This window comes from Strigops habroptila, chromosome 10 (assembly GCF_004027225.2).
Source record: "Strigops habroptila isolate Jane chromosome 10, bStrHab1.2.pri, whole genome shotgun sequence".
In the NCBI taxonomy this organism is placed as follows: Eukaryota; Metazoa; Chordata; class Aves; order Psittaciformes; family Psittacidae; genus Strigops; species Strigops habroptila.
In genome coordinates, this window is record NC_046359.1 from 6370832 (window position 1) to 6389471 (window position 18640).

Here is an 18640-nt window from a genome sequence, read left to right on the forward strand (position 1 = left end):
CTTTAAGGGAAATATTTAAGTAAAAATGACAGGCTGTTATCCTGAATGTATTATTATGACAATAGAAATCCTTCTAATTTAATCTTTACCTTTTCTTAGTCTATCGTATTATGAAGTATTATATGTTCTTTAGAAATTTCCATTGCTTTAACAAAGCACAGTGACAAATGCTTTGATGAATGACAAACACTGATGATAGGTTTATTTTTAAGTCACTAAAACTACTTCTAGAAGCTCAGGCTATCATTATAGGCCTGCAGTTACTATAATTACACTAGCTACAAAATAAAAGTTTCCTAAAAAGAAAAGCGTTAAGCTACCAAAGTTGTATGCTGCATACCTCTACATTCAACTTTTCATGCATGGGATAACCACCATGTAAAATCTAGAAGCTCAAAAGTTTAATTCTTATGTTAGCCTAGACTCCACATCCATGGTCACTTATCAAGTCTCCAATGGGCATAAAAAGTAAAGAGTGTTAGAACAACATACTGATGGAAGCAAGCAGTGGCTGTGACTTTCTAGACTGCTGCAAGGGGTCGATTTCCAGATCTGGTAAGTAAAATAAGCTTAAAATACCCACCTGTACACAAAAGGCCTGGAGGGGAAGGTGGCACATGCAGAGGGAGTATTCCTATTCAATGTATCCCAAAATTGTCCCCTCAAAAGACCGTGTGGATAAATGCAGTATATCTCAGAGATTGTAACAAGTATTTCAATTCCATTTATATCCCGTGACAGTCCTCCAAAGATATTCACTTGAAGGGCTGCCTCTAAGGGGAGCTGAGATGTACTTTTGTTCAGTATCCAAGTTGTGGTGTACACTAGTGGTGTCAAGATGGAGTAATGGAGAATCAAGAGCCAAGAACGGAAATAAAGCTGTCACCACTGATGTGATCACTATCAGGGCCATTCAGATAATTTTCCAGAAAAAGGCTCAATTTTAGAGGTTTTGCACATTGTTGCACATGTCTGTACTTTTATGATATAATGTTCCTAATATATTTCATGGCTTACATATTTTCCTTTATGGGGTCACATTTCACCACTCTGTTTTAAGATGGCTTTTCAAGCTTCAGCTGTACTTGCCTCAGAAAGGGTCTCCACATTTTTATTCATGGACAAGTAGAAATGGGCTGCTTCATTGTTTGTAATGCTGATAAAAGACTGAAGCACACATGCCTTTTGAATCAACTCTTTGGAAAACTAAGAAAATTTTTCAAAATTGGAGGAATTCACACCAAACACCCTAAAGATTTGAAGGTCTCTTACCACCAATAAAATCCCCTGCATTACATATTTATAATCTCCTGTTGGTATACCTTACGTGACTCAAAAAGTAACCAAATCCTTGGAATCAGAAGATGCCTGGGTAACTTGCTCTAACACACGCAGTTGAAGATCAACTTTCCATCTGGGAAGTCAGTTTTCTCCTGCTAACTTCTTGAAAGAAGATAAAACTCCTTCTAATTGCATCATCTAGTGGATCACCATTGAGTAGCATTTTAAGCCCACCAGTTAAAAGGCGGCTTTATATGACACCATAAATGCAAGCAGACCTGATGATCATTTCCTTTCACTCTGAAGAAAGCAGTTTAAAATGCATCTTAAAAAAAAGAAAGGAAAGGAAAGGGGGGTGGGGGGGCACAAAAAACCCACCAAAAAGCAAAGCCAAAACAACTTAGTTTCATGTTGTTTCATTAGTTGTGTTGTATATAAAACTTGTACTTGGTATAACATTGACTCTGCAAAGACTCCAAATGTTTCTCAGAAGTACTGTTTGGATATGTATTTGTAATCCTTCTGTTAGTTACAGTATAATCCTACCCCAAAACACACAGGGAATGGGGAAAAAGCCAGCCCTCAAACAAAGGCTGGAACTGAGACAGTGATACTGATACACAGGGAGGGGAAGTAAAAACAAAAACACACAACCAGAAGCCCCAAAACAGTATCTATCGCCTGCTCTCACAGGCAAGAAAGCTGTATGTCTTTCTGTTATCCACAAAGTGGCAGAATTGGTCAGTTTATAAATTCAGTGAGGTGAAAGGAAAAATTCTCTCACAACTAATGCCTGCTAATGCACAGGCTGGGTATAAAGTTACAGTATCTAACAAGGTATGTGTCATAATAAAAGTTACGTCTTGTTTATTAATCAGTAGTAAAAACAAGTGAGATTTTTCACTCAGTGTAGACAGAGCCCGTTTTAAACACAAGGCTCAAGTTGCTATTTACAGCAGGATACAAAAACATTAAAGCATAATTTCGTAACTCCAAATTGTGCATTTTCATGCTGAGGAAAACTAAATCCTGCAGCACAAAAGTTGTCATATTAAAAATTAAACTTATCAATGCATTCAATGATCGATATGCAAAGCACTCGAACTAAATGCTCAGCTCTATTTTTATGCTATGATTCTCGTTCTTGTCTTTATGCTAAGTCATAAAGCAAGTAAACTATTTCCTTTGGCATCAGAACAGGGAATCTAAGCTCAGGAAAGGTGCAAGTCTTAGCTACAGAAATTTTTCATCCTTGTATGTAAAGCTAATTGGTTTGGGGTTTGGTTTGCAAACAAAGGAGCCCATCCATATCACTTTGCTTCCCTCCACCCCTCCCAACCCCCTTTTTTTCCTTAAATCTGGTTAGTCTGTCATTCACTGTCTCTTGAATTGGTTCTGTGAAAGTCCCTGGCTCATTAGTGATGTTCATTTGACCTTTCACACCTTAGATCAGAACAAAGTGTAGTGGTTCCTGCATGGTAAGAAAACTAAAGCCAGACTGGATATCTATCTTACAGCCTGCTTTCAACATTTACCCTAATACGAAGTGTTAACTATGCTTATTTCAGAATTAATCTAGCCTAACATTTATATTTGCTACTAAGTCAAACCAACATTGATGCGAGGTTTGCACTACATGTGAACACACAATTTTATTACACGTAAGATATTTACACAGGTATGTAGATGACAAGAATTACATTGTATTCACTGAAGAAATCTTAGAGAAGTACAAAACCTATGATACTAAGTAAGTTCACACACTGAATTGTGCATTCTGCAATGAGGTACTACTTATACACTTTTAACATGCAAGCAACACCTTCCCCTCCTCCCCATGTCAGCATCATTATGCTTTTTTTTCCCTTGGCCCCTACACACTGCTTCCCACAGTCAAACAGTGGCTAGGCTTAGTATGACATGAGTTTAATATCCTCTAAATTTTGCTTGGTAACCAGAACGTGGAGCAGCTGCAAAACCCACACAAACACAACAGAAACAAAAGGCTAGAAAACTTGCAGAACAAGCTTCTTTAGCACTGTGCTGCTGACATCTGCCAGTAATTTCAACTAACAGATTTGTTATACATCAAAAACTTAATCAATCACTCGTTCAAAAGACTTGCTTCAAATTACTAACCATCACTGGTACAAAAGGCAATCAAAAGCTATGAATCTATTAAATGGCCAGTTTTCTATCTATAGATACTCAAGTCACTTAAAGATTCAACAGAAAGCATCTTTAAAGACTTTTAGCCACTACTTTTAAAGAACTCTTTTGTACAAATCTAAAATGCAGCAAGTTACCCAATGAAGACATTATGCACAGCTCTCAGCAACTCTCACCACTCTGCTCTTAAAATTTCTGACTGGAAAAGCAAGAATTCACAATGCTCTCCAGTCATATACTAAAGACTGCATTCTGAATTAAATTACAGGCAATTTAATACTCTAATTCAATTTTCAGGTAAGTATACAAAATACTTGACACTACACAAGCCTTTATAAACAAGCTATGTCTGGTTTTTATTCCTTATTTCAAAAGATGTTCAAAACAGGCCTGAAGGTAATCTAGTTTGGCTAACTTGCTAACAGGAGAAGCAAATATGAAATCTAGAAACACTAGGCAGTAATTCTTCCACATGGCTAAAAGCAGGGAATTAGCCTGGTAACAGGCTGTGCTTCATTAACAAGCCATAGCATTTTAATTTTTTTTTTTTTTTTTTTTTTTTTTTTAAACACAGTTTAAAAATAGTTTTCAAGACTAGGAAATCCTTTAATCTGGGTAGCTACCTGCTACAGTTAGCTTTCAATGCTACAACCAACCTTCTAGTTCACATTTAATCCTTACACATTAAACTCTGATTTGGAAACAGAATCTGAATAAGAACTGGCTTGTGACACGTTGAGCTCAACTTCTATTAAACAGGATACAAATACTGCTTTTCTGCAATGTCACCATGCTTCCAAGTACATAATTTTAAACCTTAGCATCTACAGAGTCCTAAAGCAAATAACAATATAACTGGAATAGCTGTTTCAGTCATGTAGTCAGATTCGGCTTTGTTTCCCCTCCAAGGACATTTTTTCCAGTGTGTTAACTATTTATTCTTTTACCCAAACATTTCTAAGATATTGAAATCCCCTACACAAGCTGGCAAATTGAAGTATCATTAGGGAAGATTATTGCTAAAAGGCTCTGTTGTAGTATTTAGTATTTTAAATAATTCCTTTTTGAGAAATTATTTATCCATATGAGTAAATCTTCATCCCACAACATAAATTATTTAAAAGATTTTATTAATTAGGCATCTAACAACTTGGCGCTTGCAAATTGAGAAGACCCAGTCTGATTCATGAACACTTAATAAACTTAATAGCTAATATAATATGTATGATGTAAGCGAAGCCCATTTACCTCAAATTCACACAATATATCAAACATATTAGGTATAATTACTAAGAATTCCTAGTGTTATAAAAGACACCTATGTAGAATTATTCAACCATGAATTTCTGCAATTCTCTGAAGTTCAAAATCAAAATAATTCCTTAGTAATGAAATTGCACTTTATTTTATAAAGCTTTATTTTATAAACTAGTCAAAGAAAACATAATATTTGAAAACAGTTAACAGCCACCCAGCATGACTTAAGTGGCTAGGACAATGTATGGTTCTGGGATCTTAAGTATTCTGGCTACTTCTATATGCTATTATAATGGATACTTTAATATTAAAATTACTAGAAGAATAAGATCATGTCTCAAACTATACCTTCAGCACTCTTGGTAATTATGGTGCTCTCATTACCTATTTTAGCAACGTGCAGGTTTTCCTCTGTCCGCAATTAATAACAAATTCCAACACTGAAGTGACACAAGTGACGTAGTTAGAAGCCAATGTCCAAGCGTGGTTTGAGGCTGCAAATCTGAATTTCATATTGACATTTAAGCAGGTGCTACAGGTGGAAGTCGTAAGAAAGAAGTGGGCATAAAAAGGGAGAAAATTGAGTTTGGATACACCACTGCATCTCCTATAGCTGGACAATCCGAGTTAAACTAGAGGTTGTAAATTTCATTTCTCTCCATTTGACCTTTATGCTGTGTAAAGAAACACTGTTGCTCCCTTGGGGCAGAGAATTTTGCTCTATAAGCTTTATATTTGGTGCAGAACAGTTTAGAATCACAGAACGGTGTGGTTCTGAAGAGGCCTTTAAAGACCATCTGGTTCCAAACCCTCTGCCATAGGCAGAGACACCTTCCACTAGACCAGGTTGCTCAAAGCCCTGTCCAACCTGGCCTTGAACACTGCCAGGGATGGGGCAGCCACAACTTGCCTGGACAACCTGTTCCAGTGCCTCGCCACTCTCATAGAGAAGAATTTCTTCCGCTCTATTTCAGTTTAAAATCATTAATTACCCCTTGTCCCATCACTGCAGGTCCTGGTAAAAAGTTTATGCGCAGCGATCATAGAAACAACCTCAAAAGGGACTTATTCCTCTACTCCCAAGCGCCCAGTAATCTGCATTTAAGTTATTCCTGACAAATTTATTTGTAACTTGCTCTTTAAAACCATAAGGTTACTCCATAACCCACCAGTCTGTTAAGCACTTTACCTCTACTTTAGATGTTACACTAGAAGGTTTTACATAAATATTTAAACTTCTTCTTTCCATTGCTAACCATTACTTAAAGCTTATTATTTCCTGCCCTATTCAACAGAGGTACAAGTCACAGATTATTTCGTATTCTTGCTAGTATCCTTTGAACTCCCCAAGCAGTCCATCTCTGAAGCACACTGCTCTAAAGTATTCCAGCTGAGACTTCGCCCATACTGGAAAAGAAGGGCTACTTCCCCACAAGGAAGGACTACTTGTTATTTAAAAACAGGACACATTTTTACTTCCACCCACCCCCCCCCCCCTCTCCCCAGCAGTTAAATTAACTGACTTGTAGAAATTTAAAGTTTCTCCCTAGCCTGCTTACAACACTGTTACTAGAGTCTCTAAATTGTTAGTCAAAATGCATGTTGTTTTCAGCTTCTGATACACACAGGAGTTCCAACACTGCAGAATTACTATTTTTCATCAAGGGGGAGAAAAACTTCTAATTAAAAATTTGAACTAGTTTTCCTGTTGTCTTGTTGGTGCACACACATACACACACATGCACACACTTTCTCTTGTTCCATAATTACTTTGGGAACATACACTGAAAGTCTTCTATCCCTCCACTTTTTAAAGATGAGAAAATTAATGTTCAACAATGCAGTAAGCAAAGTGATAGAAAAGTCATCTCAGTTTAGGTTACTACTGCATCTATTCACAGGGTCCCAACAGCCTGCAACTCAAACGGGAGGTAAATCCAGTTTCAACAGGGTAACAAGTCATGAATCTGACTGCATTAATCTTACAATAGCAAATAGAACGACATTAAGTGGCAAAGCAATAATAATCCAACCCTTACCGTTCTCGGTTAAATTTGAGTGAATGAAGTATAGCAGGTCTTTTCTGACGTAAGTTCCACAGGTGTAAGGTATCATCAGCCAAGGCACTCACAAGAGCTCCCTATAGGAAAGAAAAAGTTTTAGTTAACTTTTTTCATAAACCTACTAACAGTATATCATCTTCATAGTGGAAATATATTGCATATTTGCTACCAGGATGAAAAAAAATAATTTATAAGCATGCACATCAACAGCATAGCACATATAAGGTCTAAGTCATAGTAATGAGATAACTGATGTAATCACATGTCATTCAGTTCACCCACATTTGGTTCAGTGCTATACTGAGGGGTGATGGGGAAGAAGCAGCTTTCCCACGTGTGGTGTACACCAGTTCCTTCATGTCCAACCTCTGTAGAAAAATTGAGCAATGAATTCAGCTGCTAATATCTATGTTGACAAAGCTAGGGAAGTTTGACCTCAGCATTCCTCTGAGCTAGAAACCCCTCTACAAATCTGGCCTCAGCTAGCTCAAGAAAAGCACTGCTGTCATATTAGCTGCTACACCCCTAGAAAGAGAACATACCCGAAATTACTGAGGGATCAGAGTAGGGATCATTGCTCAGCTCATGTTTAAAACAGTAACTATTGAAATAAAATGAACTACCCACTGAAACTATTAGTACTACTGGAAACATAATTTACTACAAGAGCTAACTTGCAATGTTCATTATATGAGTAAGTATTCCTAGGAAAAAGTTCTTGCTTCTAGCAAGAGTACTCTAGAGACAAAGATATTTTCAGAAGTTAGTCCAGCATTTACTAAAAGTAAAAGAAGAATTTATAATTGTTATTACTGTTTGCCATTCATGTTAAGGTAGCTTATTTTGATGCTTGCTTAATGAGAAATTGAAGAAAAAACATTCTCCTCTGAATTACGGAATAGGTACATCATTTTACTAACCTCATTAATCAGGAACTGAAGCTGAATTACTGCAGCTCCACTGTCATGTTGGCAGTAGCATTCAACTCCCGGCCGACCAAAGCTGGAATTGGTACCATTAAGGAATAATGTTGTATGTGACATGGAGGGAAAACAAACAATCAAAACAAACAATCAAAACACAAACACCATAACCAGCATTGTCACTAATACCACATATTCAAACAGGTTAACATCCTGCTTCTAGCTAGAGCATTCAACATATTTAACCATGTAGATCTGAGTGATCATCATAAAAAATAATTTATAAACACCACAAAGGAACACACAGAAGTTACAAGGCCCATCTTGTTTATCTCCATAATATGAAAATTATGTATAATTGCTTAACTTACAGTTATTTAAAGGATTTTTCATCAATGAGAACATAACATAGAATAATGAAGCAGTTATCTCCCTAGTGTTAAATAACAGAGCTAATATAAAAGGAAGTTAATCTAAATAAGCATCATAATAAAAATATCAAATTTTTCAAGTTCTAAAGGAGCTTTCTCTCCTTTTAAGCACTACTTACAGATGGAAGAGCTGAATAATGCAACGCGTGTTGAAAAAAAAAAAAAATCTGCTGTGACAGAGATGAAAAGATCAGTAGCCAAAATATGGGGGAGTCAATGGGAAATCATGTATAATGTAAGTTTCCAGGATCTCTGTATCAAGACTTCCTGGATTCACACTAACTATGAGATAACAAAAGCTTGTTCATTTTCCCCTCTCACACATAAACCAGTTCTGTACTTCCGTAACGAATATCAAATAGAACCAGAAGTAGCAGCAACACAGACTCTTTCAATTCTCCGTACTTGACTGGTTTATCAGTTGCAGAGATTCTGTATTTCAAATGTGGTTATCCCCCTTTCTTCTGATATGAAAGTCAGAAAATTGTCCAACCTCTAGGAGACAGGGCAGAAATAACACAAGTCCAGGTGAATTACACAAAGTGGTCAGTGTTTCATCATTATAATATGTCCAGAGTTTCTGGAGTATAATTTTTCAAAGAGCTAAATAGCTCTTGTTTTGAACAGGCACCTTAGTTTTTGAGAGAAAAGCAATCGTCCCAAAGATATATGCAAAACAGGGAATACAATATACAATTTGTTCTCTCAGTATACACTAGAAATTAATAAAACAGTACAAATCTCACCCATTTTGCAATTTTTCCATTTACTGAGAAATTGTTGATCACAATCGAAGTGGATATAAATACTCTTAAAAAAAATATATGCATTCACATTAGAGACAGTTGAAAGCCTAAAGAGATTATTAGGTTGCATGCAAAACAAAATTCAGATACATATTCTCAGCCTCTAAGCTGATGAGATAAAATGTAAATATAACGACAATGAGAACAAGTCTGCTTCAACACAATAGTTTAACTTTTAAACTTCAATCGTGTTCTTCTCCAAGGCTAATGAACCTGCATAACATCCAGTTAAATGATGAGAGATGCACTATACAGATGTTGAATAATCCAGCAAACTTAATACCAGCTTTCTTCCCTGAACAGAATTAGTAATTTAATTTTGTTCTAGCATGGAAGGGCTTAAAGAGCCAGCTTGCCTCACCTGTTTTTTCCCTTGAATTTTAAATTCTTATTTCAGAGCACATTCGTTTCAGCTTTGCCCTTGCTTCTGCATTCACTTGAATTAATAATTCTTTGCAGAAACAGACAAAAAGAGATTTCTCTGAAACTCAAAACTTATTATTTATCTGCACTGACACAGGTAGTTTTCTGGAAAAAAAAAAAAAAAGGGAAAGATTTCTCCAGCACATCCCTTGAACATCAGCTTTGGAATTAAGGCTTTAGAGCTACCTTGCTTCAAAACAAGGAAAAAACCCAGAAAAACAGAGAAGCCCATTTGTATTGAGAATACTTGAATGTTTCTTTAAACAACAACAAAAAAAATCCTTTTACATTTTCAAGGACACCTGCACCAGTTCTCTCTCCAAAAATTAGTAAATATGCAGCAGTAGGAGTAAGTTTACACACGCTTTAAGCATTCAGAGCAAGTTTCTTCTTTTTGACAAATTAGTGGAAGCCTCATATGCAGAACTGAAAATAGTTCAGCTTTTTTATAGCACTTACAGCTATCAAAAAAAAAAATAAAAATAGTCCTTGCAGCTAGTCCCATTTAGTTCTTTTACCCAAGGATTATGTCATCTTCACTTTTTCACCTAGTAGCTAAAATTATTCTTCTCATCTCAAATTAATATCATCCTCCTAACCAGCATCAATCTTCTTTGCGAAAGCAAAGCAAAGCACCCCAGTTTTGCAGGGTATGCTGAGTTGAAAAAGCATGTCACTTAAATGCTGACTGTAGAAGGATAATAATACATGCCGATTTCAGTACATGTTAAGCATTTCTCAACCACACAAAACAGGCAGCATCCCAGGCAATGCAGTTTGTCCAAATCCTCTATACTTGCCCATGTGTGCTTAAGGCAAGAGAGCTCACTGTACTAAGCAGTGATCATCTACTGCATAGTAGTCCCCAAAACAGGCAAAAATTATAATGAATAATGACAAGATGGACAAAGCATTTTAATTTTGTAGACAGGAAAATTTCTCTGCCAAAGACCTAGGGTAGCTCTAAAGGAAATAGTCTGCCCTGAGCAGTTTTCTAAACAAAGACACATCCTTTCTTCTTTACTTCCAAGCATTTATTTCTACTATTCCTGCTTCACCCACATTCCAAATATTAACAAATTGGGTAAATTAATAGCTTCTCAGCTGTACCTTTGAATATTGCTTCTGTGTTCTCCACTACAATTAGGAAATTAAACCCTAGAAAACACTAGGATTTCACTTTCTTTTTAAAAAAGGAGGTAAGAGACAAAAGCTGTGGCTAAGAAAAGGGAGAAATAACATACTTGATTCCTACAGCAGCATTCATTTCTGTAACTGCCAGAAGTGCAGGTTATACAGAAGCACAGTATCATAATAATTTTATATTGCATAATGACACTGATTTACTTTGATTTGTGAGAAAAGGCAACAGTTCCAATTTTTTTCCTAACAAGCTTCAGGCCTAAGATTACACTCTCCCCACCCCCACCTCAAGCAAAATTAAAGCATTTCAATTAGTTCTCTATCAAAACATTCTTTTAAAAATTATTATAATTATTTATAACTTATCTACACAGAAGCAACTTTGAGCACATCTGCCTTAAGTCACATTTTGAAACAGAAAACTCATTCCAGAGTATTTATGAAAACCTCAGAAGGGCAGTCTTTCAATTTTTTATGTTACTTTAAGTAGGCCTATGGAATATTGTTCTTCTTCACCTGTGGTTCACCTATCTAACATAGGAGACAGCTGCAAAAACTATACCTATCAATTCAAGCCCTAAGTCAGTTATGAGACACATTTATAACATAAATTATGTCCCAAACTATTGCCACACAGATATTTGCATCTTCATGTCATTACACTGCTGTAAAATGTTTTGATAGTACAGCACAAGATATGAACCATGTTACTTTATCAGATTCGCCACTGTTATGATTTTCAAGACAAATCCAAAACTGTAGCAGCTTTTAAAATTAATTCCTAGATACTTCTCAGAACTGTAGCTGTAACACCTCACAGAACTTAAATATTTGACAATTCTCACCAAAAAAAAAAAACCAAAACCCCAAACAAACAAACAAACAAAACCTCCAACTAGAGGAAGAAACATACCATTGATCCGAATTATATACAAAGCATTAAGGGCAGTAGATAATTCACAGTATTCTCATGTGTACCAGTCCGCAGCATGTAGTTCTCTAGGACTGCACATTATACTGACATGTTTTACTATAGTCATTGCTATGTAGCAATTTTCCACTTTACTTAATCAGACCCTGAATTATTTTTATAGGTAGCAAAGCCATCATTTATTCTGCACACTCTTTTGTGTGTGCTTTGAATGTGGTCCCCAAGAATTACCATAACAGAAAAAACAGATGGTGATGGTGAGATTTCCAAACAGTATTTGAAGTACATAAAGATTAAAAGTCTGTCTGGTATTACTCACCATTGCCAAGCCTGGATACAACGCAACAACAGATAAAAACCAAAGACTTACTTTACATCAAATTACTGAGTATCATAAAGTCCTGGTGATACATCTAAGCAGGACTAAAGCAGTATAAAAGCAGATTTCATGCAACTTTCCTAACTGTCAGTCTCGCCTGCACCTAGATCTAATTAATGCCAATACTTGCACATACAAAAGCATGATCTCCCAGAAACAAGCTCGTGAAAAACAACCTACCAAGACATACAGCTATTTTGCAAGAGAGAGTTATCAAACCCCCCCCCCCAAAAAAAAAAATCAGAAAGTACTACAGTCAACACTCTCTACAAAACTAACTTTGGCTTTTCACATCCACCTATTACCAAACAAGACAATAAAAATCCATAAAATACTTTTGGGAGAGTTTCAGACTTCATACCAATCCTGATATGGTATCATATTACTATTTTTCAAAAACTTTATATTTACTTTCCTTCTAAAGCTTTAGGCCTGCATAGCATCTTGCTGTGTTTATACCACTCAGCTAAGCAAGTCTTTATTCCTCCCAATGTCGCAGTATTTCTGTCTGCAAAAGGATACAATAACATTAACATATCAGATCAACTTTTCTATAAGTAAACAGCAGCACCAAGGGCTTTAAAACTGAGATTGAAGTTTGTCAGGTGGAAATACTATCAAATTACTTGTAACAATTTGCTATGGGAATCCCAGCTGGACCATCGCGATGAATTCTCCTTCTGCCAGCTAAGGAGAGTGAGAAGGCAAGAAAACTGACAGTAAGGAAACTGGGTAAGCAAAAGGAAGATGTCAGACACTGGCTGCAACTTCTGTGCAAATACAGCACCTGTGAATTAGCTGACATCTAGATACAGCTTGACCTCGTTACTTGGACAGAGGTCAGCATCACATATTATATTTGGAAACCAAATCAAGTGTCATTAGAGACTAAAGAACTATAACTTCCAGGCAATAAAATAAATGAAATAAAATCTATATTCAGCTTCATTCTGTTAGTCATAAGGATGAAAATAACGCAAGGTACCTCAGAGATGAAGAGGCTAGGAACTCAGTCCTGGAGGTTACCAAAAGATTTTTCCCAAAGGTCTTCCCTTCTCTTAGAGAAGGATGGGGGAAGACAGGAATATAAATTGGAAGAGATCATTTACATGCCAAAATACTGGGAAATGCATATATTTCCTCCCTCATTTTCTAGGAATCTTCACATTATACAAGTTCCCAAATGTTTTTGGGAGAGCAATGGTATTGATTGATCAGTGGTTTTTGGGGCTTTTTTTTTTTTTAGTAACTATGAAGGCTGAGGGGCTGTGTTCAGATAGTTTGTCAAAAAAAAAGTATTCGAGATGCATTATCATGAAATTATTTAGTACCATTTGAGTTCAGCAGTTCTTACACCCTCTGACAAGAGTTTGTCCTTTCATAGGGAGGGGAGAAAGCATATCATTTGTCCTTTTCCTGTTGGGGGAAAAGGGGCAAAACCAGGTATGGTACTTAAACAGTTGATGTTAGATCTTATTACAAATATCAGTATTAGCTTAACAAGTTACAGCAAACTATTAGTGCTGTTGGCCACTGCAGCTTTAGAAATTCCAGTGAAGTTGTGACTACACAACTGCCTGGAAGCTGAATTTCTCAACTTCCAGACCAGCTACAAATAACATTAGTTCCTGCATAAAGGCAGATCAACTTCCTTAAGTATTCACTTTGTTTATAAAACAATACTCAGCTCCTTTAAACATCAGAAGCCAAGTGATTCAATGTTAACTTAAAAAAAGAAATAAATCTTTGATTAATAGAGTGAGAAAGGAGCTCTGTTTTGGGGAAAAAAAAAGTACATGGATCTCTAAGTGCACTAACTAGTCTCTGTACAAACGAAGCTGCAGCAATTTTAAAGCACAAAACCACTTTTTTTGCTTAGACTTATACATTTTAAACATTTTTTTAACTAGTTTGCATAGAAACCAATAGAGAATGGGTAGCAAGCCATTGTTTATTTCCAATCCATTTTCTAATAATGCTAATAGCTAGGAGTCAAAGTACATCTTAAATTTCAAAGCTGCTTACATAAATATGCACAAATACATTATTTCCCAAACAGCTATGAGAAGTGCCAGCGAATTTTCTGTAAAGGCTGTATTTGGTAGAATTTTCTCATAACTGCCAGTGAGAGGCAATCGTTCGTTAGAACAAGATGTAATTAGTAGTACAAATGCAAACAGGATTAAAAATCTGTGATTTAAAAATCAAACAAGAAACAAAATTGTTTTTAATTATAAGCTTCTATATGCCCAATTTACAGATAGCAAAGCATGCTCTTAAATGAAGAGGTAAAAACATCAATTTAGACTAAAATAACAACATTCTATTTTCAAAAAAACTAACAAGGCTATAAGCTTTCCTTGATTTTACTGGATTTGTTTTCTGATCCAGGTGATCAGGGGGGAAAAAAAAAAGTGACTAATCTGGTATTTTTTTGGGAGGAAGGGAAGGAGAATGACAGAACACAAGGGGAAGGAGTAGGAAATAGCATAATGGTTCCTCTGACTAAGCATGATGCAGTGAAATGGGTGGTAAACTGCTAACTCATTAAAGCTTTTTCCAAAGACTCTATACAGACGAATAAATCCAGGAAATTATGATATATTTTGAAAGATCTTAATCAAACTTCAGAGGCAAAAATCTTTGTATTCTGTTGCATGCTTCCAAGTCCTGCTCACCTGTCATCCATGTAAACCAGTTTAATTTTCGTCAAATTTTAACATGTTATTCCAGACATCCCATCCTTTTGGTAGCACATACTATATGATATAATATCAATAATTAACCAGGCTTTTACTCTTAGGTCCACAGCTTCTTGGCCAAGGCTAAAGACAGGACCATTCCAGGCTCTTAGAAATGAGGAATAATTGGAGCAAAAATGATGCCTTTGCCCAGAGTCCAGATATTTTGTACTGGCATTGCCAACAGCAGCATTAACAAATGTAATGTTCTGAACTAGATGTTAAGTGAATTTATACACCTATTTAGTTTAACTTATGAAAACACAAAGAACCATAGATATTATCTGGTAAGAAGGACAATTCAACTTTGCCAAAGAACATGGCCAATCCCTGAACAATCAATTATTGTTCGTCAACACCAATTTCCAACTGCAAAGCAATTCTTTGCTAGGTCCAGAAGCCTCTCTTCATTCACACAGCATGATCTAAAATACCTCCCTGAACTCTCACCTGCCGCACAAATCATCTTCAGTTATTTTCAAGTCACTGACTACTACATGTTCATGACAGAAGACACTAACTGTAACCAACTAGTCATTCCATCTTAACTTCATTCAAATACAAGCCCATTCTTCAATCCTCTCCATACAAATTGAGTAGTAGCTAGACTAATCTGCTGAGTCCCAATTTCATTTGTATCTTGTTAACCTTTTACATCATTTTGAGGTTATAAAGAATAAGAACTTAGGTACTATTACAACTTACATAAACTACAGTGGCTCCCCCAGCCCTACTGATCCTCTGCTATCACTCAGTCAATATTTCTCTCCTTTTACAGAACTTGTTCTTCTCACATTGTCTTTCCTTTTGGCGTCAATGCCTTATTTCTCAAATGATCCCTATTATTTATATTTTTATATTACATATATATCCCTATATTTATACCCCTATTAATCCCTTTTAGTTTTTCTCTTATCCCAAACCAGGTTTTACCCCATCCGTCACCTTTGCTATCCAATTTATCACTCTTTATATATCCACTTTCACTCACTCACTTTGAAAAAGATGAAATAAAAATCAAGTGACTAAAGCAGACAGAACTAAAAAGATAAAAAAAAAAACTAAAGCCCAAAACACACACACCCCCCCCCAAAAAAAAACCCAAACAAAAAAAACCAACAAAAAACCAACCCACAAACAAAACCAAAACCCCACACCAAACACTTAAAGAGTGCTGGTAGATCTGGATGAGGAAAAGGTCTTAAAGACCACCTTAAATTAACATTTACATTGGTCAGATGTATGAATTTCTCCCCTAGAGTTTGCTGTGGTCTCTCTCGCAGTACCAATGTTAGCTTCTCCCTTTGGACACAATCCTTCAACACTTGTGGATGAGTCTTAAACCCACCCTTATGCTTCCCACACCATTTTGCCTTGTACCAATGATGGAAATAACTCCCTCTTCCAAATACCTTTCTGTAGAAAGTTTAGCTCATTGCTTGGAGTTTTATCAATACAGTGATGCAGGTTACAGCGCATTTTTTTGCTTTATGCAGCCTTTTGAAGTACTTGCCAGTAAAGTCACTTGTTGAAGTGCTAAGAGGGTCATGGACTAGAAGTACCTAGCACTTCCATTATACAGCCAAAAAGTAGAAACTCAGACCCAAAATCAAGGCGGTAGATACCTCTGTGCCTATACCACTTTGACATGACAATCTGTCCCCAGAATCATAGTGGTCACAAGCTGGAAGACCTTCCAAATACCTAAAGAGATGTTCAGAAGCAGTACTGATGCTACTGCTTTTTAAGTATTTCAGCTAGCAGTGTCTAAGTCCTAATTTGAGCTTAATGCAATAAATGGGTCTCAGGAGAGAGTTTCCATGAAGTCTCCTCAAAGGCATAAGCAGAGAGAAATCCTGAGCGCCATTTTGAATGGGTAAAATTTAAGATTTTTAAAATAAGCCTCAAACATATAAGCGCCATCAGTAACTATCCTCTCACTGCTGTGCTTAAAAAGGTTATATTGCAAAATACTTAAGAAGTGTTTTCAATTTTATTTTAAGCCTCCTAAGGTTCCATTATTGCATCATAATTTTTAGGTTTTCAAATCCCCAAAGGAACTGAGAAACTTATTATTTCACTATTAAAGCACTAGTGACAATTTCATAGGTTTGCTCAAAACTACCGCTACAAATGAAAAACTAAGGTACAATTCAAGCAATTCAGTAGATGGCACTCTTCCACCAAAATCAAAAGAGGAAGCATGTCCTCACATAAACAAGGAGTACCTTGGAGCTGGAATTCTTATTTTTAATATGCAAAAACAGTTCTTAGTCATTACATTGTTTGATTTTTTTCTGTGCTTTTCATAGAACTTACATGTCAAAATATTAAGAGTGATTACTATGTTTTGTTGAAATACATGTAATTTTACTTAGATATTTTGTTCAGACATCTGTGCTATTACACATAGCTCCATTTCACACCACAAAAATAGCTGCATATCAGTATTGCATTAAGTCATATTTGTGGCTTGTGTTTACCAGAAATCCAACTTGAGATGGACTATTAAAAGGTTGACATTGTCCCTAGAAGGTGCTTATGCAACCTTAATTCCTATATCCACATATGTATTATGTATTATTTTTAAGAGTTTATGCACTATCTCAACATCACTAGTAAATGTTCTACATTATTTAGCTCTAACTTTATTTTAAAATAGTGTCAGAGACATTAGAGAAACCTAAATTGCGAGATAAAAAAAACAAACAAAAAAAAAAAAGGGCATTTAAACATGCAGTTCTTCAATATAAAAATGTGAAGCATAGCATTAAAAGCCATGCTACACATTCCATCTTAGTTGTTGCAGATGCCACCAGAGACCTGCAGTTTGCTCTCAGTGTACTTGATGACTTCAGATGGAGTCTTTCTTTGGCCCCAAGAAATGCATCACTTGACAGTGCTAGAGAGTTCCCATGAGAGTATAGACACAGAGCTACCGCTTTGTACAGGCTGTAGATGTCAGAAACAAATAGCTTTTACTAGCATTGGGAAGGGGTAATTCAGACAATATTGTGAGATTTCCAAGTATCTACAGAGCAGTTCAAGACTGCAAAAGGATGGAACACAGATCAACAGAAAAGCACAGTCCAAAGTAGTTCTCCTATGCATCTTTCATGCAGTTTTCCTAGTAGGCACTTTACCTATGAGATGGAGGGAAGGTATTACCTTGCAAATCCAGCTTTAGCGAGGGGTCGCGTTGGGGTTTTTATGATAATTTAGAGAACCTGCTCATCTTTTAGCCTTGTACACTTCCAGTTCCTGTCAGATTATTTCAAAAGTTACAACACACTGGTAATTATACTACAAGATAGGGCCATATGATAGCAGGTTTCATAAATATAATGTCTGTTTCCTCTAGATAAAATAATCCAAAATTATGAATATCCATATATTACAACTCGCTTCCTAGAACTAGAACTGTTCTGGTTCCAAGGAAGGGGAAACCCCAGTCTCTTCATATGACGGCTTGGAGGAAATGTTACATAGAGCAAATCCCAGTTTTGAGGCTGTCAAAGATGCAGAACTAAACCTGTTTTGCTGCTCAGCACTTACAAGGTTCCTCCACAATCCTGTAGCTTAGCTGAAATGTCTAGCAATAATTCTGCAAGAATGAGATTGTCTTAAAAAACATACATGCATTGAAATTTAATAGTTTGACCTCCAATTTATTATGAATGAGGGAAGGGTTGGGCAAGTTAACTGAGCATTTGCCTATGCTTGCTGCATGGTCAAAGAAAGGCTGCAGAAAAAGAGTAGAGGTTTTCCTTTCCACAGTGTTGCCAACTCCTTCACTCCCACCCTGCTCCCCAAATGCCAACAGAAGACATTCACATTTCCACTGTTCCTCCCCCTTTTTTTAAATGGTAAAAAGAAGGCAAGGTAAAGAGCAAGCCTGCACAAAGATGCACTCGAAGACAAATACAGCCAGATTCCTCAGAAAATTACAACCTTTAAATGACAGTTGTTAAAGTACAAAACTAAGGAAGTCTGAATTTTTTTTTTTTTCCTGGCAATTTGGTTCCCACTGGAATCCTCAGCAACTTATTTACACAAGAACCACTTGAGAGTGAAATGACTGTTGCTTAGCTAA

The 18640-nt window shown here is 36.3% G+C and overlaps 1 protein-coding gene across 10 annotated transcripts in view; it reads right to left on the bottom strand.

The window, feature by feature from the left end:
• The window catches only part of STXBP5 (syntaxin binding protein 5), a 109104-nt gene that overhangs the window by 70369 nt on the left and 20095 nt on the right, over positions 1-18640 (bottom strand). For all 10 annotated transcript variants that reach the window (XM_030498963.1, XM_030498961.1, XM_030498959.1 and 7 more), the window contains exons 3-4: positions 7691-7772; positions 6747-6847 (exon numbers count right to left, since the gene is read on the bottom strand). In XM_030498963.1, the coding sequence (XP_030354823.1) occupies positions 6747-6847; positions 7691-7772 (183 nt within the window). The remainder of the gene's footprint in view (positions 1-6746; positions 6848-7690; positions 7773-18640) is intronic.